Source organism: Chelonoidis abingdonii, chromosome 1 (genome assembly GCF_003597395.2).
Source record: "Chelonoidis abingdonii isolate Lonesome George chromosome 1, CheloAbing_2.0, whole genome shotgun sequence".
Taxonomy (NCBI): domain Eukaryota; kingdom Metazoa; phylum Chordata; order Testudines; family Testudinidae; genus Chelonoidis; species Chelonoidis abingdonii.
The window spans coordinates 162,871,642-162,895,749 of NC_133769.1; the positions used below are offsets into that span (position 1 = coordinate 162,871,642).

General features: G+C 41.5%; 1 protein-coding gene across 7 annotated transcripts in view; it reads right to left on the bottom strand.

Moving 5' to 3' along the window:
* GRAMD1C (GRAM domain containing 1C) overlaps window positions 1–24,108 on the bottom strand; it is an 86,237-nt gene that overhangs the window by 56,592 nt on the left and 5,537 nt on the right. For 2 of the 7 annotated variants that reach the window (XM_075072144.1, XM_075072147.1), the window contains exons 1-2: window positions 14,017–14,073; window positions 1,344–1,504 (exon numbers count right to left, since the gene is read on the bottom strand). The exons of 3 other annotated variants lie outside the window; for them this stretch is intronic. In XM_075072144.1, coding sequence (XP_074928245.1) covers window positions 1,344–1,504; window positions 14,017–14,023 — 168 coding nt within the window. In that variant the 5' untranslated portion in view covers window positions 14,024–14,073. Of the gene's footprint in view, window positions 1–1,343; window positions 1,505–1,590; window positions 1,680–14,016; window positions 14,157–24,108 lie in introns of those variants that run through there. 2 more of the 7 variants (XM_075072158.1, XM_075072160.1) reach the window with 2 other exon arrangements.

Below are 24,108 nucleotides of genomic sequence, written 5' to 3' on the forward strand. Positions count from 1 at the left end.
TATGTCCTACATTCTTGGTTCCTATATGTACGACCTTACATTTGGTTATATAGGAACATATTACTTGTTTGCGCCAAGTTTAACAAAATGATCCAGATCGCTCCATACCTGTGATCTGTACTCTTCATTATTTACCACTTCCCTATTTTGTGTCATCCACACATTTTATTAGTAATTATTTTGTGTTTTCTTCCAGGAGACAGATTAAAAAAAAAAGTTAAACAAAGTAAGGTGAAGAACCGATCCTAGCAGGATCCCACTAGAAACACACTCACTCACTGATGTTTCCCCATTTACAATTACGTTTTGAGATCTATCATTTAGTAATTTTTAATCCATTTAACGTATGCCTTGGTTGATTTGGTATTGTTCTAATTCCTTAACATGTCATGCAGTACAAGGCTTTACAGAAGTATACCTAAGTATATCACATCAACATTGCCTTTATCAATCCATTTGTAATTTCATTGAAAAAATAATCAATTTAGTTTAACAAAATCTATTTTTCATAAACCCATGTTGATCAGCATTAATTACATCACCTTCCTTTACTTCTTTCGTAATCCATTTCTAGATCAGCCATTCCATTATTTTGCCTGGGATTGATGTCAAGCTGACAGGCCTAAAATTATTTGGTCATCCCATTTACCCTTTGCAAAATATTGGTGGAACATTAACTTTCTTCCAGCCCTCTGGAACTTCTTCAATTTTCAAGTAGTATTAAAAATCAATATTAACTATTCAGACAGCTCCTCAGCCATCTCTTTTAAAACTTGTGGATGTGAGTTTATTTGACCCTGCCGATTTAAAAATGTCTAACTTTGGGAAATGTTGTTTAACCAAGAGGAGGTAGATGGAGGCCACAGGCTTGTTTCACATAAGCCAAAAAGCTGCATGATGGTAACAACTTTCAATCACTGTCAACATGGGCTACATGTTCATACAGGTAACTTGTAGATTAATTTTGTCCTGTTCCAAACCATGCACCAGACTGGTTTTTTTCCTCTAGCATGTATAGTTTAGTGGTTTAAACCCTCCTGGACAGGGTGTGTGTGCATGCTGTCAACCATTTTGTTTTTTGGAAATAAGGTGCCATCTGAGCATCTGTAGTCACCTATTACTAGATTTTCCAAACAACCATGCTCCATTTAACAAGTCACATGAGGCACTTCTTAACCAATAAGAAGAAGGAAAATAAATATAATGCTGGAAGAGGCATCCCAGTTGCTGTAGGATCTGCAGAAGTCTGTTTCCCAAAAATTTGCAGGCAATGAAGGCAATGCAAGCATATTCATAGCTACTGTAGGAAAAAGTTTAAAAAGCCAGGACTTGGTCTTACTTACATTCATTTTCAGATCCTTTTCATTCACCCTGAGCTGCTCTGGAGAGGAGAGTCTCCTAAGCACTGGACGCTCTTCCAGCTGGCCACTGGCAGGCACAGGTCTGTGTTCTAGTGTCATTATGTCCCCTTCTCTGGCCCAGCCCCCCCTCCTATTTGTAGAGGCTGAAGGAGAAACAGATTTTAAAATGTTTTCAGATTATCTGTGCTGACAGAATGGAGAGAGAAATAGTTTACTCCTTCAGTCAGACCTGGGGTCAGGTGAGATGTTCTCCAGTAGGATGACAAAATGTTTCATTCCAGCAACATCATTTCTGCTTTAGAAGCACAACATAGAAAATCTCTAGAGAAGGGACATTAAAATAGAAAACACAAGATGAATGCTCATACACTAAATATTCCAGCTGAAACACAGAGATGAGGTCTCACTGCTTAACCGCTGCTGGAGCCTTTCCCTGCTGTAGAAAGCTGTCAGAGCATTTCCCCAATGGAGTCTTTCCCTGCAGCGGGGAAAAGCTCTGGTAGAGGGGAGACAGCATAACACTACACTGCTAAAAACAATAGTGTAGATGGGGGATGCATTGCCTGGGTATGTAGAGAGCCATGTAGGGTTCACACCCTAAGGTTCTGGCATGTTACTCACCTGAGCAGTGCCCCACCATCTACACTGCTATTTATACCGATGCTAGGGGGCGTTTAGTGCATGTACTCCACATGGTGTCGTAAGTATGTAGTGTAGACATACCCCAAGAGTCCCAAACCATTAATGAAAGTGTAAGGACTAGTGGCTACCACAGATGCTATAAGTACAGTAATCCAAATAGCAAATGTCTGTGGAGAAGATTTTGTGAAGAAACACTACCAATGTTCCCTCTAATTTTTTCTATCCATGGGCAGAATGAATTTTGTTATGAGCAGCACCAGGTTTGGGGATTTGAAGGGACACCCCCAGATCCGGGACTGGTGCATCTCTCCCTGCATCTCTCCCTGCTGCAGCTCTGCATGCCCCAAGCTTCCCCATCACCATCCTGCACCTCACCCCACTGCCATCTTCCAGGTCCACTTGTGGCTGCACCTCTCTGTGCAGTGTGCACGCCTGCATGGCTCTGCTAATTAAGTGAGCAGCCCTTGATGGGCTCCTGTGCGGCCGTGCAGGCGCACACATTGGAGGCAACACAGCCCAACACATATCCATATAAATCCAAACCATGTCTGAAAAGTGAATGTCCATTTATAAAAATACTTTCTCAGATCAAATATTCTGGCACCATTTCTCAGCTACTGGATGTCCATTTATAATTTAAAAAACAAAAAACCAACAACACAATGAAATTGAGTGGATATGGCATTCAAGAGACACTGACATTTGTTTTTTATTTTGAAGTGTAGTTGTAGCCAGGCTATTAGAGAGACAAGGTGGGTGATGTAATAGCTTCTATTGGACCAAATCCTATTGGTGAAAAGAGACAAACTTTGGAGCTACACAGAGCTCTTCTTCAGGAAGAGCTTCTCTCTCTCCCCAATAGATGTTGGTCCAATAGAGGATATTACCTTACTCACACATTGTCCCTCTAACATTAGTTTTAAAAAGGGTGACCAGATAGCAAGTGTAAAAAATCAGGATGGGGGTGGAGGTAATAGAAGCCTATATAAAAAAAGGCCCTCCAAAATCGGAACCGTCCCTATAAAATCGGGACATGTGGTCACCCTAGTTTTAAAAGCCAGGTGTGGTACAATCAGATGCTATGCAAGCTGCCCCTTACACTGCCCTGCCAACTCACTTCCATGTTGAGCATAGCACCCTTATAGTAGCCCAGTCCTGGATTTCCCACATGCCGCTCTATGCTGATCTGCCTCCTTCCTGACCAACAGTAACCCAAGCTATCTCAGTCCTGGGCCTTGACCAAGGCACTTCATGCCTGACCTGCAGCATATTATACTTTTCTGAAAAGAAGCTGAAGGTGGTACTGGAATATTGTAGTCAAATAGTTCACAAACAGGCACAGCACATCACCAAACTTATTTAATCTTCTGTCTCCATTAGATTGGCACTCTTATTTTTAGAAGTAAATTCTTTGCACACACTCAGCTTCTCCCACCACACAGATCTCACCAACTCCCTGGTCTTCACTAGAGCCTAGACCACAGTTTCTTAATATGGTTGCAACAACATAGGCAAGATCAAACTATGTTATAACCAGGTCAGGGACTATCATATTGAAGCACATTTCTTGAACAGTCACATTTATAGTGCAGATTACCAGAGTAATATAATTCTGTTGCTTAAAAGACTAGGTACATGTTGTTAAAAACAATGTTAGTCCTGCAGGAATTCTGCACCACTGCACATGCACAGAATTCATGTCTCCTGCAGATTTTTTTTTCTCCACAGAAAATACATCAGAGAGGTGCTGCAGTTGTAGCTTTTGCCCACCAGGGGCCAATGTGGCACCCAGAACAGAGGGCCTCCAGCTCACTATCCATAGCAGCCAGCAGCCAATAGGGAGGAGGAGAAGCTGTGCTCCTCACAGCACCCTGCCTGCAGGGCCAGTTGATGAGGCACGGGATATAAGGGGGCGGGGGGGCAGAGAGAGATGGGCACATGGGGCTGCTAGGGAAGTCACAAAGACTGGCATTCAGACGGGCTAGAGGGAGGACAGATTGGGGCAGGGGCAGAGGGGGATGGTGGTGTCCAAGTGAGGGATACAGGGACACATGGGGATGGGGGCAGATGTGCCTGACTGAAGGGAGAGGCTGGAGTCAGCCAGGCTCTGCATGGGGAAGGCTCCCCAACTCCCTAATAATCCCTCACTCCTCCCCCCCAAAATCTCATTTCATACTTCTCCCACCCACACCCAGCAACTCTCCAGGTTCATGCCAAGACTCCTTCCAAGCAATTTACTTCCCTCTCCCTCAGCTCCTCTGTTACCCCTGACCCTCCCACCCCCCGCAAGCCTCTGCCCTGCTTCTGACAGGTGCAGGAAATATGTTTCTGCATTGCAGTTTAAATGAATTATTACTCAAAAGTTTAAATGAATTAATATGCCTATTAAGTAATGTCTTTGTTAAAAACATTTCCTAAATTTTTTTTTTGTTTTCTGTATTGTTACAAACATACTTTGCTGACAGGTATTTTGAAATAAATTGCCAAATGATTGAAAGTGTCATGATTATATTGTGTTCTTTTGACAAATAAAATATCCAGAATTTTAAAACACTGTGTGCAGCACTTTTAACTTTTTGATGCAGAATTCCCGCAGGAGTAAAACAAGCTATTTTACTAGAGCTATGTGGGGGATCCTCTGATTCGCAGAGGATTTTGAAATTTGGCTTGTTCCAAATTAAAATGAAAACCAAAAATTTCAAAAAACTCTCCATAAAGAAAAATTCAAAAAAATATTTTTTATTTTATATATATATTATATATAACGTATGTTTCAGGTCATTTAATAAATTTCATTTTCACAAAATCAAAACATTTCATTTTGATTTTAACCTCTTTTATTTTGTATTATAATTTTAAAACTTAGAAACAAAAAAGTTGTTTCAAAATGAAAAATCTCAATGTTCCATTCTAAAAATGCAGAAGTGGGACACTTCAAAATTATCTGAACTCCCCCCCACCATTTTTTACCTAAACAAAATTCCAACAAAATCTACCCAATTTCACAAAATGTTTTAATTTTGATGGAACTGCATAGTCTCATGGAATAAGGTTTCATCAAAGTATCTCTGACCAGCTGTATAGTAAACCACAATGAGTTTTATTCTCCACTCAGTGCAAGTGGGATTTATGCACACAATTATATTCATTAACACAAATGGTAGTTCAGGATTTAATTGCCTTCCCTCAGCTCCTTCCTATTCATACAGGAGAGACCATGATTAAGTACCTCATCCTCCAGATGTAGGAGGAAATGCACTTTATAACCATAAAAGTACTTATCCCTGCTGGAAACATGGTAGTGATGCTTCAGTTACAGCTGAGATGGCATTCATGCAAACCTGGATTTAGGAGTATTCTCTCTCTCACCCTGCAAACTATTATTCTCAGCTCAGAAGTGTAAGTTCATTTAAAAAAAAAAAAATGTTCCAGAAAAATGTTCTCTGGCATTAAAAAAAAAAAAAAAAAAAAAAAATTCAGATACTGTTGTGCTTTGAATACTCAAAACCAATTTGGACGTAGAACTTCAAACTTGGAAAGTACTTTGAACTCAGGAACACTTTGTTCAGTTAAAACACAACTGGTTAACACACAAGTTTAGAAGCCAGTGAAAACCACACAATGAACATGCCGTCCGCGTTACTTTTCTTGCAGACCTCTGCTGTTATGCACACAGATCCCTGGCAAACCCTGACCACTTTGGAAATCCCTGCTCCATGAAAAGTAGTCCCTACAGTTCCCCTCTGTATGCTCTGATGAGACCCAACAGACCTTGCAGTATTCTGCCAATCCCAGTTTTTGCCTGTTTTCAAAGATGGCGTACTCTTCAGGCTTCAGTGGAGGTGGGAACGCACACACCTCTCTTTCAATGCGCAGTCTAAGGAGGGTATATACTTGTATGTGCCATGCTTCCTCCCCATCCTCATACAAAACACTCCTGTATCAGTTGATTTTGGGAGCCAAACCAAGTCCATTTTTAGTGGCAGAATGGGCTAGTTTATAATCAAGTCCATCCAAACCGGGATGTCCAATCCCAGGTAGGAGAAGGGATCCACCACCACCAGGGAGACATTTGTCTTGCCTGGAAAGGTCAGTTCCCAGTTAGGTAAAGAGAAAATGCATGCTCCTCCCCCACTCACCAATACAGTATGTGGAGGTTCCAACCCCAGCAGATCTCATCTGCAGATCTTAAATATTGTCTTCATTGTTGTCTCATGCTCCCTCTCATCCATTCTCTTCTCTTACATTTAGATTATAAACTCTTCAGAACAGGGCCTGTTTTTTCATGCATTTGTATGCTGACTAGCACAATTGGGCCCCGATTCATTAGTATGGCCTCTAGGCTACCACAACATATATAAGCAAACAAATGCATACGTACATACAAAGGTTTTAATCGCCATGAGGAGAAGCATGCAGAATTTTTAAGCTCTGCATGTTACATCCACTTCATTCACCTGGGCATTTGGGCACACCAGGGTGGTGATCAAGCCCTTTTCTGGAACTTACCCTAAAATATTCCTAATAAGACACAAGCCAGAAAAGAACACAGCTCCCTCTCCCAGAGCTGTATAGTTCTGGAGGGTTAACAAAGAGGAATAGTATGAAAATTTTATTTTAATCACTGAAATCAATAGATGTGACTCTGAATGTGTGAAAGGAGCAGATATGTTGTATAAAAAGGGGCCACAGTTACAGACAATTGACCATAATTTCATTTTACTGTTATCCTATTGCCTACTTACATATAACTTGGTAGTGACAATATAGTTGGCCAATATGTGCGTGTCAAATACCTAAATAAGTCCCAGGAACTCGTTTTTCCAGATGAACAAGGTAACCATTACCTGACTGGAATACATAGCGTGCATACATAACATGGAGTCTTAGGGTGTTACTAGCATACAAGGTTAGTGTTGGAGACAGAGACCTACAATAACACTACAGTGAATATTCACTGGTTGTGTCTTCCTTTTAGGAAGACATCAGGCACGTGAAAATGATCTCAGCGAACAGAACTGGCAACACCAGGATGCCAGCACGACTCAGGTATGCCACGAGACTCTAGGCTACACTCCAAGAGCACAGGTATTATAATTGCAACGTGAGGGTGCTTCCTGTTCATGAGATCATCATCATCATCTCCTCCTCCTCCTGGGCTGGCTGAATTCCCAGACTCAAATGTTCAAAGTGAATTAACTCCAAGGCAAAAAAAGTTTGAGGATTTATTAGCCCAGAAACTGGTTAATAACAGAGTTACCAGGAAGCAGCGTCAAGTTAGTATATGAACATTTTAGATTCATATTCAAATTTTAAATGAAAGAACAAAATTAAAAGACCCAAATGGGCTGCAAAACTGCTGGAAGAAAAAGAATCTCCATAGCTCTGAATCAGTAACTATACAGTGCTTTGTTGATTGAGGAAAACCCACTTCTGTATTACCCTGCGTAGCCTCACTTCTTGAAAGGATACCCAGGCAGTTAGATAGGATATGAGCCAGATTCTTTTGGGATTCCCAGCTAACCCCAAATCTTCTTTACACAGGCTCTTTTAATAAGGAACTAGAAACCCTGCCAATTTCTGTTACTTTAAAGGCAAGGAGGAGTGCAGAAATGGAAATGTCTGAGGAAGTTTGAATTGCTTGGAGTAATAGCATTAATGAATGTGGGGGCAATTCAAAGAAACATCAACACCACAGCTCTGCACCAACAGGATACTGAAGAACTGCTCAGGCACAAGAGACAAACAGAGTTGGGCCATCAAATCAGCTCTCATTGGCTGATCAGTAACCATAAGGTCACCACATGCTTACCAATAGCTAGTAAATACTGGGATTTGCCTTACCTTTACCCTTACCTGAAGGCTACTTTAGGGGCTTGGCTACACTTGCAAGTTGCAGCGCTGGTGAGGGGGTTACAGCGCTGCAACTTACTCAGTGTCCACACTTACAAAACTCAGCCAGCGCTGCAACTCCCTGGCTGCAGCGCTGGCTGTACTCCTGGTCCTGCTACGGGTGGTAGCGAATCAGCGGCTGGTGAGCAGCGCTGCTCATCCAGGTGTGGACACTCACCAGCGCTTGTTATTGGCCTCCAGGGTATTAAGAGGTATCCCAGAAATCCTGTCTACAACAAACCGGAAGGGTACTCCCCGGAGCTACCAAACACCAGCTGCTCTTTGGTCCAAGCGAGCGAGCCGAGCCGCAGGCTTTGGAAATGTTCACAGCTGTTTGCTTGAGGAGACAAACAGCACGGCGGAGGGGAGGGAGTCCCTCGGAGAAGCTGCTTATCTGGTCTCGAAGCCTTTTTACATTTAAGAGTTGATGAGAGAGGGTGGGGGAAATGGCCAGAATTTGCAAGGCAGGGAGCTCACAGTGTCTGCTCCAAAAATCCTCTCTGTCCTCCCCGACGCTCCTGTCACACTCCACCCCGCCCACTGGCTTTTGAACTTGCAAGGCAGGAGCTGTCACAGTGTCTGCTCCACAAATCCGCTCTGTCTCCCCGACGCTCCCTGTCACACTCCACCCCACCCCCCCGCTTTGAACTTGCAAGGTAGGTAGCTTGTCACAGCATCTGCTCCAAAAATCCGCTCTGCTCTCCCTACGCCTCCTGTCACACTCCACCCCACTCCCTCTTTTGAAGCACGTTGCAGCACTTTGAATGGCGAGCTGCCACAATTGCACCACTCCCACGCGCTGCAAATGCTGCAAATGTGGCCACACTGCAGTGCTGGTAGCTGTGAGTGTGGCCACACTGCAGTGCTGTTTCTACACAGCTGTACGACCACAGCTGTAACTCCCAGCGCTGCACATTTCCAAGTGTAGCCATACCCTAGGTCTGGTTTTGGGACCTATCAAAGGTAGGGCTAACTACAGCAAGTAGTTGGATTGAAACTAACAGGATTACTGTTGAAAATTTGTATTACCCTGGGTATTAGAGTTGTGTGAATTACTGATTTTTTCAGTTTGCTGGCAGTTTTGATAAAATTAAAAAATTGGTTTGGATCAAACAAAAACCAACATGTTTTAAAATTTTCAGCAAAACAAAAAAAAGTTGGAAAAAATTTTGGCTCAACGGAAATGCTTTGGCTATTTTTAGTAAAAGCACAGGAAACGAAGGACTAGATTAACAAAAACCATGGAAGAGGGGGTACCCATGTCCCCAATCATAGCCCAGTCATCATGGCACTCACCTGGTAAGTGGGAGACCCAGGTTCATATCCCCAATCTGGAGCAGAGACTGGAGCCAAGGTATACCCCGTCCCAAGGAATGCCCAAGCCACTAGGCTATACTGCAGTGGTTCTAAAACTTTTTGTATTGGCAACCCTTTTCCCACAGCAAGTCTCTGAGTGTGACCCCCCCTTGTAAATTAAAAATGGGGGGGGGTAATTTTAATTTAACAGAAGCTCAGGGCTGACAGTGCCTGCACAGATCTGGGCTCGTGACCCCCACATAATCACCTTGTATAGCATACTTGAATAGTCACTGGACCAGAGACAGAGTGAGACTGACTCTATATCCCAGTAGTTAGGGCACTCGCCTGGGAGGGAGGACACCTGGGTTCCAGTCCCTGCTCTAAAGACAATTTATTTATACAAAGTGGAACAGTTTCAAGGGAAGAGATTGAGACTCCTACCCTAGAGTAGCCAGGTGGTTAGGACATTCACCGGGGTGGGGGAGAGACACTCTTGCTTCCAGTCCCTCCTGCAGAGTGGAGATTCAGACCTGCATCTCTCACATCGCAGGTGAGTGACCCGACCACTGTACTATTAAGTATAAGGGGGAGGGAGAACCACCTCCACCTTCTTCTGATGACAAAATATCTTTGTGAATCTAGCCCCCCAAAACTGAGATGTTTTGTCTTGATATTTCCTTTTTTATTTTCATTTCAGCCAAACCAATTTATTGAGATCAACATGAATTTGCAAACTGTTTGGTCAACCCAAATCTGCACTTTTTGGTGAAAAAAGTTTCATCCAAACTTTTTTTTTCCCCCCAGCATTAATTACTAAGATAATAAAGAATTAGGCCCCTTAGATTGGAAACTCTCTGGGACAGTGAATGTGTCTTATTCTGTGTTTGTATACTATTAAATAAATTAAAATTAGTGCTGCATATGATGCTGTGCTATCCCACTATTATTTCTTGATGATATCATGAGAAGTTCATTCACAGACTAACACAGTCTTCCAGCTACAGCAGAGATGGTTAACAAGCATATTGCCCACAGAATACACTCCAGCACAGACACTGGACAAGACACTGACAGCCCAGAGCTACAAATTCCAGAACAAACTGTACACATGAATAGGGTGACTGTTGTGTATTTGGTTGTCATGGTTTTTGTTCTTATGGCAACTGAGTTAGATTATTAGGGGATAGCCCAGCCAGTTTCGGCCGATTAAGTGAGCTCTGTGTCTGTAAATAAATGGTAGTTTTGTTAGCTGTCTGCTCTCTGCCTCAAGTGATTTCTTCCTAAACCAGCTGCCCCCAAGGATATAACAGTGACCAGACAGCAAGTGTGAAAGATCGGGACGGGGGTGGGAGGTAATAGGAGCCTACATAAGAAAAAGACCCAAAAATCAGAACTGTCTCTATAAAATCGGGACAGCTGGTCACCCTAACATGGAAAAAGGATGGAGGTAAGTGCAAATAAAAAAGCAGCTAATACTTCCTGTTTGCACCATGTGCTATTAATATATGTTAATAGCATTTACTCCTCCTCTCTGGAATTTATAGGAACAATTATTCACTCTTGTTAACACAAAGCCACCACTAGTCAAGTGTACCAAGATACTGGTCTTTGCTTTTACAGATGGTTTGGTACTCGGTAAACATGCCTGACTGAAAGCACTGAAGTCAGTTTCTACCCAGACAGCAGTGGTACGTGCTTCCCCATCCTGCTTTGTCAACCTGTCACAACCTTGACTTATAGTATAGAGACCACTTACAAGGAAGTTAGGGGTGCAGGCTCCATGCCGTATGACAGTGGTCCTCAAACTTTTTACCTCATGTTCCCCCCTTACGCCTGCCTGCCACACCCTCTCCAGCCAGGAGCAGGTCTGTTGCTCTGGGCGGGGATGGGAGCTGAGTCTCAGTTGGAGGCTAAGGCTGGCAGCCAGGGCCCTGGGCGCAGGACGGGTAGTGGGGCTCAGGGCATAGGGCTGGCAGCCGGGGCCAGTAGCCAGTGCCAGGGCCAGGAGCGGAGCTGGATGGTGCTCCCTACATGGGGGCTGGCTGGGGTCCCAGCTGTGCCTCTCAAAATGTTCCTCCACAACCCCCTATGGAGGCACGCCCCAAATTTTGGGGACCTCTGCCCTATGACATCTCTCTCTGTCTAACTATGGAAACCAACCTGGCTAGAGCATATTATAGTCTCCTGTCTTCTGATCAGGGTGGGCCACCAAGGGTATGTTACGCCTGCGCTCAGCTCTCCACACTAACTGCCAAATGATTTTTGGTGGAAATTCTAAGTGCTTGTAAATGGCCTAGGCCCAGATTTCCTTAAAGGTCATCTCCTATATACCATCTGACCTCTGCTAGCTGAGAATACTGGAGAAGAGTGAAGCTTGAGAGAGGTAGAGGGCATTCTCAACTCCAGGTCTGCTCCTCTGGAATTCACTGATGGAAATATATTCAAGCATAAGCCTGACCATACGTATTAAGAACTGTGAGATGCATCTCTTTGCCTAGGTTTCAAATAACCGAACTGTGAAATTCTAAGCTCTTAACTGATTGACAAGGTCCCTCTCCATCCTTGGCCTTAAAGATGTAGGCCGGGGTAGGCAACCTATGGCACCCGTGCCGAAGGTGGCACATAAGCTGATTTTCAGTGGCACTCACACTGCCCAGGTCCTGGCCACCGGTCTGAGGAGGCTCTGCATTTTAATTTAATTTTAAATGAAGCTTCTTAAACATTTAAAAAAATCTTATTTACTTTACATACAACAATAGTTTAGTTATATATTATAGACTTATAGAAAGAGACCTTCTAAAATGTTAAAATGTATTACTGGCACGTGAAACCTTAAATTAGAGTGAATAAATGAAGACTCGGCACACCACTTCTGAAAGGTTGCCAACCCCTGATGTAGGCCATAGGGAAGCAAACTACCTCTTCAGCTAGTCTTTGGAACAATGATCATATTCAAGCCATGTAAAATCTGTTCAGTTTCTTCAGAGATGGGCTCCATATAAATGGACATGAGATCATTTCTATGCATGATTTCCACTCCCCCTCCCTCCCCCATGCACACACGCACACATACACAAAGACTATTAAAGTTGTTAACAGTCTCCATGCCCTATGGCAATAAGCTCTAGCTAAGCCTGAAAGCCATTTTGAAATTCTGGCTAGTGAAATTATAGGTTGGTGCAGATCTAGTATATTCAAAAAATGATGGGGGAAGACTTCTCCTGAACCACAGAAAACCATATGTTAAGGTCTTCCGAAATACGTCCTCCTAGAACATCACAAGAATTAAGGGAATCATTGAGAAGTGACAGGGAAGAGATTCCAAGATTTTCATTCACAGAGAACAAAGAGAAAACTGACTGGTCCTGCAGGCATGTATTTACAGCTCTATTCAGAGTCTTTACTGCATCCATCACAGCGGTATCCGAGTGCCTCCCAGGAATCTGACTGAGGCCACTGTCCAACCATTACGGGGCAACAACTATCGCTCAGCAGTATCCTGGATCAAATATACACCACTGAGGGAGAGGGTAAATGCTCGACTGTCTCATTAAGAACATCAGAACTATCAAGTTCTATGTACAGCTGGTCAGAAAGTTTTCATCAAAACATTCTTGATAGAAAATCCCATTTCTGTTCAAATTGAAGCTTTTTGAAAAACGTGTCAACTTTGACCAAAATGCCCATGAAAAAAAAAAGTTTGAAACAAAAAATGTTCAGTTTCAAAAAACTTTAATTCTGTTTTGCATTATACTTCATGTTTGTTCATTTCTGTATTACATTTATCACGATACATTATTTCATGGTATCAGCAGTAGTACTGCATAATATGTACCATCACTCATGTCATCATATGACAGAATAGTTGAAACAGTCTGGTTTTTATCTATTTTTAAATCATTAAGGGCAGCTTCTACTTAGTACTGATTTAAAAATCTTATCTTCTAAATCAAATTGTCTCCTATTTCTGGTTTAAGGAAAATTTGATACTGACACAAAGCACTGTGTATTATGTTACTACTGATACACAATAAAATATAAAAATGAAAAATCAGATAATAAAGTGAGAGACGAGCTAAGTGAGCTAATATCTTTCACTGGACCAATTTCTGTCATCTTTCTCTATGTAGGGTAACAACTGCAGAAGTTGGCCCAATAAAAGATATTAGCTCACCTACCTTGTATCTCATATCTTGGGACCAACATGGGTACAAAACAATAATCTGGAACAAATTCTGAAATTACACAATTCAAAACAAAAATGTGGAAACCTGAAACTACATTTGCCCAAATTTCTGATTCACAGGAAATTTCAAAAATATTTGTGAACGAAGAAATTTCAAATTGTTGAAATTTCCAGCAAACTAGAAAGTCTAAGTTTTGACTAGCTCTAGTCATGTTAATTACATAACTGTTCCAAACACATTTAACAGAAACTCTCATAAAAAAAAGAATATGTACATTTATTATGTGACTATATTAAACAAAAACAAATTATATACCTCTCACCTTTCAAGTCATTCAGCTCTACCTGTGTCTTCACTGGCCTTCTCCAGCTTGTCTGTGGCACTATTCACCACTATTCCCTGCTGTGCTTGCGACCATGTATTCAAGCTGTTACCTACTACCATTTCCACCAAGATCAGATCGCATTTTGTGTCTCAGGAAAATCAGTAAATGCCTGAACTAACAGCAACAAGGCCCAGTTAAGATTACCTTTTATTGGCAATTACACAGAAATCTAGAACAAAGCGACAACATGAAACAAAAGTCTAAACTAACTTGAATAGATGAATGCCATTATTATTGAAATATTACCTACATTGCATAGCAGAAAAGAATCTTTTTTGTCCTCAAAGCCCAAAATATCTGCTTCTTGATGTTGGCTCAGTCCATCTGACATATCTCAAGGCGTCTGTATCCACAGTTTAACTGTAAGCCCTGTAGATAGAACTCTCAAGCTTCGGCAGTCTAAAATCTACTGACTTGACATTGCCTCATGTTCCAGTTCAGCCCAAGATGATAATTTACTTCAGAACTAAACTACATTCCTTTCTGAGTATCTGTTTTGGCTGACTCATGTTTCTTCCTATCCCACACGTGTGCAAATATTAGGTAATATTATTTATAAATTCATCTGTCCCATTCAGATTAATTTCCCTTCACCAGCTCATCCACTTAGGCTGTGTAAATAAGAAAAACTGTTTAAACTGCACTTTCCCCCCTGAATTTTCTCCATCTGCTGTGACCCTCAAAATTATCTTGGATTTTGTTTTAAACATAATACATGTATAGATAGATACAAGGGCAGATAAATAAAATTAAGATGAGCTGGGGGTGGGGATAGCTCAGTGGTTTGAGCATTGGCATCCTAAACCCAGGGTTGTGAGTTCAATCATTGAGGGGGCCATTTAGGGATCTGGGACAACAATCTGTTTGGGGATTGGTCCTGCCTTGAGCATGGGGTTGGACTAGATGATCTCCTGAGGTCCCTTCCAACCCTGATATTCTATGATTCTATGAGTACTAGAGTCCCCAACACTCCCATCTGTAGCTTGACCACAGGATTGGACCAGGTAGTCTCCCACCCTGCAGCTTGAACTCAGCACCAATCCCCAGTGGTTGCTGGGAAATGTCAGTGAAATACTGGCTTTAGAGAGGGACATCAGGAACATTCACAATTACAAAGATACTCTGAAAATGGAGACATGCTGAAAATTAAAATTTTACAAATATAAATTTGTGATTTTTTTATTTAGCAATCCCAGGTGGCATAATGGACCAATGAAGTTTTCCTTTAAGAATGTTGCTAAATAAGGTTTTGTATTTATATCAACCATAATCTCCCATGCTTTTCACTTAGGCTCCAGTTCGGCAAGGTACTTACACACACAAGTAGTCCCACAGAAATCAATGAGATAACTCATGTTTAAAGTTAGGCATGTGTTTACATACCTTGCTGAAACAGGACCTTCATCCGTTTTATTTCCTAATACCATCTCTAAATATATTATCTCTCACTGGACATTTCTCCAGTTTCTAACCTATTTAGATAATACAAATTTTTGCTCTGTAGTTTCTACATAAAAATTGCTGCTAAATTTAGAACTTACTGTCAACATAGAAAAAATGTGAATGCACGATCCCGTGTTCGTGTTTTCCACTGTACGTACACACACCAATGAAAAACCTGATATCAATCATCAAAACAAAACTACAACATGGCTGAATTCCAAGTCGGCTGTCTGTGTTCAGAATGAGTGTGGAGATATGGGGGCTGTGGGGGATGGACGGAGGAAGAAGCCGAGGATGAGATGGGAAATTGATACTGTAAATTAGGCACTGAATGACTTAACTACTAGTTTATTTTCTCGCTCTCTTTTTTTAGGATTTGCATTGGTGGGATATGCGGCAGTCTAGCAATCTTAACTTTAAGGCCTGGTCTACATCTACACTACAGAGTTATGTCGACTCAAGGCATTTTACACTGAGCTAACTACAGAAGTGTCTACACTAAAATTTTGGAACTGCCAACATAACTGCTCTGTTACACTGTCTTAACTCCACCTCCACAAAATGTAGAGTCAATGCTGATGAAGTTCAGTTGATGCAATGTCAGAGTAGACACAGTGTTGCTTATATTGACCATTACTGGCTTTCAGAAGCTATCCCGCAATGCCCCACACTGACAGTACCATCAGTACAAACTCTCCAGGTGAGGACATGCACTGCCAACACAAGCAGTATAGTGTGGACACACAAAAGCAATTCAATGAATTACTGCTGCGGCTGTAACTTAGATTGTCATAATTTTGTCGAGAGGACATGCCTTAAGTTTTTAGTTTGTGTAGGAACATTCCCCCAGTCTTGAACTGCACTAGCTCAACGAGTCTGACTGCAATAAGAAAAAAAAGCACTTCGTTTATTGCTGGGATTCCTGGATTTACTTAACTTATTGCCAATGATATTTTTAGTAATATCTGTAATATTTTACATCTTGACAAAGCAAATTATCATGTACTAAAGCTACATAGAGAATATAAGAATATCCTAAACAGCTCTGGCCAAGGTAAAACAAGTTACAAAAAAATCCCCAGTCAGTTTTCTGGAGAGACAGATAAATCTTACCGTATCAGAAAGTATGTAAATGCCCCAAATCTTCTTCAGATATAGGTCAAGAAAATCCTGAGTGCTTTTTTTTAACCTATTTTAGGATTTTCTGCTCCCACTCGTTTCTAATGACTGATCAATAATACGAGAAATGACTCTAAACAAATACATCTGCTGCAGTTCTCTGGTTTCCCAAAACGACATAAGCAGCCCACCTGGAACAGACTATTTTATTTTTTTAAAGAAAAACAGGGAAAGCTATTTTGCAGATGCTTCTTTGCAACTTAAAAGGTTATTACTGTAATCAAGCCACAAATGTAAAAAGCTAACAGAGGAAAAAAAATGAAAGTCTTCTTTTAAAGTTCTACTTCAAGTGCATTCTGGAGACCCCTATCTCCAAGGCCAAGTCTACACGTGGAAGGCTTTTCCAGTATAGCTATGCTGGTATAGTATGGGATTGGTCGACGCTACGCATGGCTCATGCAGCTCCTCATGGTCTCAGATACCATCGATGGTCCACAGACATTTACACTGAACACATCACTGGCCACCAACAGTACCAGGAGGCGTGAGCCAGAGCAACATCATGCATCGACTATGAGAAAGGGACCGAGAGACTTTTTCCACTGGACCATATGAACCGGAACCATAAGCTCACTGAACATTAAATCTCAGCAAATGAGGGTCAATCCATCCTCATCACTGAATCCACTCATACTCCACACCTGAACACAGACATTATATGATGAACAACATACCCTCCTATCTCAATGTCTGTACTTTGACCCATTAACCTTTTACCCCCAGTCGGGGTTATTGCAGACTATGTATTCCTTATGCCATCCGATCTTAAACTGAACTTCGCACCCCTTAATAATCTGTATGTTATTCCTTGATAACCAGAAACTTCTATGCTTAAACTCTGTACCGTTCACTCTTTTTTTTAAAAAAAAGACCTTCATCTTAATAAAAATTTTAAATCTGTTCTTACCTGCAAAGAGCTTGTAGTGTGGATGCAGCTTCTACCCCCTCAGTGAAATAAGATACACTAAACAAAGTGCATTTTCCCCCCAGTACAGCTGCATCTATACTAAATGTTTTTATCAGCACAACTGTGTGTGTCAGGGATCATATCCCAACAAGTCCCTGATCAACATAGCTATACCAGCAGACATTTGTACTGTACCTCTGGCCTTAGATATAAATATGTTCAAACAAACAACTTCCTGTTGGTCTTACACAATAACTCAAGTATTTTTAATGGAATTTTATTCCCTATGGCAACACCTGAAAAGGAAAAACAAAGCTCTGAACGTAAAATTAAAGAAAAAAATTCCTACCAACTAAAACCAGATAATCTGATTCGAGGCTCACCTGCAAGAGCCTTGTCTACACTAGATTTATTTTTAAAAATCTCCCACTGCTGCATTACCACTGGCACAGTTTAACAGCGATAGACGGAGCACCAAAATTTTTATCTCAGTCCTGTTTCAGCCTGTTCTGAACAGAGTTCAACAACGAAGTACATATGCCAGAGCAACAGCTATTCTAGCTGCACCATCACGGCAATACAACAGATAGATTTGTAGAGACCAGGGCTGGCTCCAGGGGTTTTGCCACCCCAAGCAGCCAATAAATAAATAAATAAATAAATAACTAAAAAGCCGTGATTGCGATCTGCAGCAATTCAGCGGGAGGTCCTTCGCTCCGACCGGGAGTGAGGGACCCTTCGCCGAATTCCCATGGAATAGCTGGACACGCTGCCCCTCTCTGAAGTGGCTGCCCCAAGCACCTGCTTGCTAAGCTGGTGCCTGGAGCCAGCCCTCGTAGAGACAGCCCATTTGGTGAATGTTCTAGGCCAACTAAGGAATAATCAATTTCTCCTTTTTTAGTTCCTGCTACCAAAGAGCTCCTTGAGCTGTCAGTAGTTAAAGCACTATTATTCTTGTTTCCAAGATAACTAAACACTGCTTCCAAATAATTGCAATTACAATACATGCTACAAGCAACAAGAGCATATACTGAGGTTTCATGTTACAAAATATGCCCATGGAAATAATACATATTTATTTATTAAGAACCACAGCCAATATTTATTTGACCTCTCTGGATCCATATACCATCCATGTGGTCCTCTACCCCACCTCACTTCCTTTTTTAAACATTATATCATACAAACAATTAAAAATAAAAAATTCAGGCTAAAATAACTTGCTGTAATATGACAACCAACCATCAGTACACTAATGGAGGTATCTCAACACAATCCAAGCAAATCTCTACCTTTCAACTCTCCGCAAATGCTTAGGAAAATATAAAATACCAGGTAAACAACATGCAAGAGGAAGCAATTGTTAACAGGCTATAACGCTACATGCTCCCTGCATGAGGATTGCCATACCAGATGAGATTGAGTGCAGTCTCTCAGTGAACAGTATCAGGAAGGTACAAGAAACACCACAGCGGACAACTATAGAATAATCTGCCCCTGGGGAAGTTTTTTCCTAACCCCTGTCAGTTAATGGTTGGCTCATGCCCCAAAGCATAACATTCTATATCCCTTCAATAAATTAATCCTGTCTAATGTTACTATGGGTGCTCCCATTATCCATATAAATATCAAATCCTTTAATTCTGCTCTCCTCTTGGTCTACTTAATATCTTGTGGCAATAAGTTCCACAGGATAGTTATGCATTTTAATGTATTAACTTTAAATGTATTCCCTTTGATTTCACTGACCATCCCCTTGTTTTTACATCATGAGAAAGGGTAAATAGAAGCACAGAGTTTACATTCACTGTGCCATTCATTATTCTGTATATCTCTGTTCTGTCCCTTCTTATCTCTTCCTTAAACTATATGTATCCTTGACATTTTGCGTTATTTGTTTTTATGGCTTTGGCTACTGGCTCTTCAAATTCCCTCTTGGCGCTCCTCATTTCCAATGTACATATTAACATATTACTTGCCATAGCACAGTGTCTCAAGCTTTCATACTGGTGACCCCTTTCACACAGCAAGCTTTTGAGTGTGACCCCCCTTAAATATATATAAAAGTGTTTTTAACGTAGGTTTCAGAGTAGTAGCCATGTTAGTCTGTATCTGCAAAAAGAATAGGAGTACTTGTGGCACCTTAAAGACTAACAAATTTATTATAGCATAAGATGTAGCCCACAAAAGCTTATGCTACAATATATTTGTTAGTCTCTAAGGTGCCACAGGTACTCCTATTGTTTTTAATGTATAACACCATTATAAATGCTGGAGGCAAAGCGGGGTTTGGGGTGGGGGCTGACAGCTCACGACCCCCCATCTAATAACCTTGCGACCCCCTGAGGGGTCTCAACCCCCAGTTTGAGAACCCCTGCCATAGCATATATTCTTTTCTATTGGCTTAATTAGGACTGGATTTCCATTTAATGAAAGATACCTGGTTTGGTTCAAATAACTTCCTGAACCTTGACACTGAGCAATAGTGAATTTTTTTCTTGCTAAATTTTTTAATTTAGAGGGCTACACCCTTTCTGTGATGCTTTAGTTAGGACACAACCCCATACTGAGTCTTAAGAAATTTTAACTTCCTTACTTTTTTGACTTGAAGGTCGTTGTGACTAGTTTTTTCACTGTTTTGAAATCCCCTTAATTAAGTGATGTGTTAGGTTTCTATACGTTTCCTCCCTCCAGGAAATTGAACGTAATTATATTGTTGGAAGATAATAAAAAAGATAAAAAAGTAGAGAATCTTGGGACAGAGTTCCCAGATATAACTGCTATGTTCAATGCTCCTCTGTTTTTGCCCATTTTTATTTGAATATTAGATTATACCCAACCAGAATCAGTTGTCCAGAAGCACACACAAGCTTTAGAACAGGGGTAGGCAACCTGTGGCATGCATGCCAAAGGCAGCACACAAGCTGATTTTCAGCAGCACTCACACTGCCTGGGTCCTGACCACCAGTCCGGGGGGCTCTGCATTTTAATTTAATTATAAATGAAGCTTCTTAAACATTTAAAAAACTTTATTTACTTTACATACAACAATAGTTTAGTTATATATTATAGACTTATAGAAAGAGACCTAAAAATGTTAAAATGTATTACTGGCATGTGAAACACTAAATTCGAGTGAATAAACGAAGACTCGGCACACCACTTCTGAAAGGTTGCCAACCCCTGCTTTAGAAATTCTGATAAAAATGGTACTCTACAATCTCCAAATCTAAAGCACTCCTGCTTTTTCCCCATCTCTAGTAAAAACATATTTGAGTAAACTGAAAAGCTGCTATTAAAATTCTGCAGCAATAAAATAATACAAGGCATTTAAGAAATGATTTACAAATTCAAAGAGCAATACAGACATTAAGGACTCAGTCCTGAAAACCTTTACACATGTAAGAAGTCTACGTGCATGAGAACTACTTACATTAATAGCAGGTTTCAGAGTAGCAGCCGTGTTAGTCTATTTGCAAAAAGAACAGAAGTACTTGTGGCACCTTAGAGATAACACATTTATTTCAGCATAAGCTTTCGTGGACTACAGCTCATTTCTTCGGATGCATCCAAAGAAGTGAGCTGTAGCCCACAAAAGCTTATGCTTATGCTGAAATAAATTTGTTAGGGCTTGGCTACACTTGCAAGTTGCAGCACTGGTGAGGGGGTTACAGCGCTGCAACTTACTCAGTGTCCACACTTACAAAGCTCAGCCAGCGCTGTAACTCCCTGGCTGCAGCGCTGGCTGTACTCCTGGTCTGCTACAGGTGTAGCGAATCCAGCGCTGGTGATGCAGCGCTGCTCATCAGGTGTGGACACTCACCAGCGCTGTTATTGGCCTCCAGGGTATTAAGAGGTATCCCAGAATTCCTGTCTACAACAAACCGGAAGGTACTCCCCGGAGCTACCAAACACAGCTGCTCTTTGCTCCAGCGAGCGAGCCGAGCCGAGGCTTTGGAATGTTCACAGCTGTTTGCTTGAGGAGACAAACAGCACGGCGGGGGGGAGGGAGTCCGTCGGAGAAGCTGCTTATCTGGTCTGAAGCCTTTTTACATTTAAGAGTGATTGAGAGAGGGGTGGGGGAAATGGCCAGAATTTGCAAGGCAGGGAGCTCACAGTGTCTGCTCCAAAAATCCGCTCTCTCTGTCTCCCCGACGCTCCCTGTCACACTCCACCCCACCCCCCTCTTTTGAAAAGCACGCTGCAGCCACTTGAACGCTGGGATAGCTGCCCACAATGCACCACTCCTAACAGTGCTGCAAATGCTGCAAATGTGGCCACACTGCAGCGCTGTTTTCTACACAGCTGTACAACCACAGCTGTAACTCCCAGCGCTGCACATTTCCAAGTGTAGCCATACCCTTAGTCTCTAAGATGCCACAAGTACTCCTGTTCTTTTTACATTAGTGAGGTGATCAGGCCCTAAACAATTAATTCTCACCCATACCCCTGTGAAGTAGAGCTGGTAAACATTTATCCTCATTTTAGAGGCTGGGGGAGGAGTGGAGGAAATCAGTACAGAGGCATGAAGTGACCTTCCCAGAATCACCCCGAGTCAGAGCAAGGAGCAGCACCCAGGAGTTCCTGGCTCTCAGTCCTGTGCTTATTCCACTAGATCACTGTATCTCTGTAAAATGGCAGTCACATCTGGCCTGACTTTCAGAGGTGCTGAGCATCCCCAACCCCCACTCAAGTCAATAGAAGTTGCAGATTTGAAAATCAGACCAATCAGGATTTTACAGAGAAGTGCCTGTTTTTCATCTTCAGGGAAATCCTGGTACTTACCTGGAGAAGAAAAGTAGAAAAGTCTTTGGAACAAGTCAGTGGCTAGTCAGCAAAGTACAGTTTTGTTCAGCAAATATTCCAGTTAGCAGAGCTGACATCTGTGCAGTCTTGTGTATGTTAATATTTATGGAGTAGCCCCCTGTTTGTTGCAATTTTCCAGCTTTTCTATTCGCTAAAAGAGTGGGAAGGACCCTATTAAAAGCCTATACCTGCCATAGAAAGCTACATCATCTCTGACTGAATGTTACTGACATATGCTTTATGTAATGGCACACATCGTTTGCTGTGTTATCACCTACACATCCATTATAGCTCCCGGGAGCTATAAGAACCAGTTTATATCCAACAGCTGATAGCCAACCAGGCAAGACATTAGTGAAACGTGATTTTCATTCCCTGGGATAGAGGCAGAAAATGACATAACACCATTTTAATGGCAGGGGAGTCTAATGACTTCATTTTAGCACTGGAATGCTGTTGTCTGACATGGCTTATGACATCATTCTTTATACTTCCTGCTGCTTCTTCCTTCAGTCGCCACTAATTATGCTGTCACCTTTAAACTTGGAAAATAAATGTCTCATTACCACAGCCCCTAACGAGCAGGTGAATGATTTACTTCCCATTTTTAAATTATGGGTTTTTCTTTTCTTTAAGCAAATAATTGGGAGGCTTTTTTGAGATAATCTATGACAGCATCTGGCTCCTGCAGTATAGGTATTGTTTTACAGACCACAGTGGTGCCTTTCAATGGCCAAGTATATGGAACTATTATACAAGTCCCTTGTTTTAAATACAGGAAAATACTTATATAAAACAGGTAAATGTGAATTACAGGCTTAAATACATCCAGGAGTTCAGGAAATAGCAATCACAAAAAAGTGTTATTTTATTTCACTAGATAATACAGAGATACATAATATATTAGAATACTTACATGGCATCCTTCATCACAGCAAAGAATCCTAAACATGTGACAAACTACACACAGACAGCACCACTGAACTGTAACCATTTCTGAGGCAGACTGCAGCACTCCATGGATGAATGAACGCTGTACAAAAATGGGCAGGAGGGAAAATTTGGGCCTAGCTTCTACCGTTAGGCAAAATGCCACAGGATCCTAAAAGTGCAATTCTGCCTGAAGAGGCAATTGTGATAGTGACATGGTGAGGTGCTGTATTTATTTTTAATTGTATTACCATGGCACCTGGAAGTCAAGGGCCAGGATCCCACTGTGTTAGGTGCTGTACAAACTTGTAACTCAATGACTTCAGCTCAGATTTGCCAAGCTTACAAGTAAAACTCATGTGTCTTTTTCCTAAGTGCCAAACTGTCCCTGAGATCTGAGTGTCAAACTGAGTTCTTTTCTTTCTGTGAATTAGCAACAACAACAGTAGTTGTGTAGGCTGAATTACACAATACACAATTTAGCCCCTTAAACAAAACGTAATTAATAGCTACTACATCTGCGTAACTCGATTAGCCCTTAATTCAGGTACACAGATGTAGCTGAGCAGGCAGAATATTTGCCTATAGGATCTTTAACATGGGTGAGAATATGTGAAAAGAAAATAAATAAATGTGAATCTCAGATCCTAGTGTATGTTGGCAGGGCTGGCAGAAAAACAGGTTTACTTTTAAACTGAACAAATTTGATCTGGAGTAATAGATAGGATAAACATGGAACTCTATGATGCAGCGTGACTTTGCAAGGTTTCATCAGATACACAGTACAAATCATAACGTTCCATTTGCTTCAGCAGATGGAAGGGCGGAGTCAACCCTAATAGGTTTAAGTTTCCAGGAGGTTTTTATTTCTAAGCCAATGCTTTGATTATTTAAAACATCCCATTCCACCTTGAGGAGAGAGAGCGGGGAGTGGGAAAAGAAAGATATATGCTAGAGGTATGAGCACGGAACTGGGAATCAAACTCCTGACTTGCATTCCTGGTTATTCCACTGATTCACTGACTCACTGTGTGACCTTAGGCAAGTCACTTAACTTCTCTGACTCAGTCTTCTCAA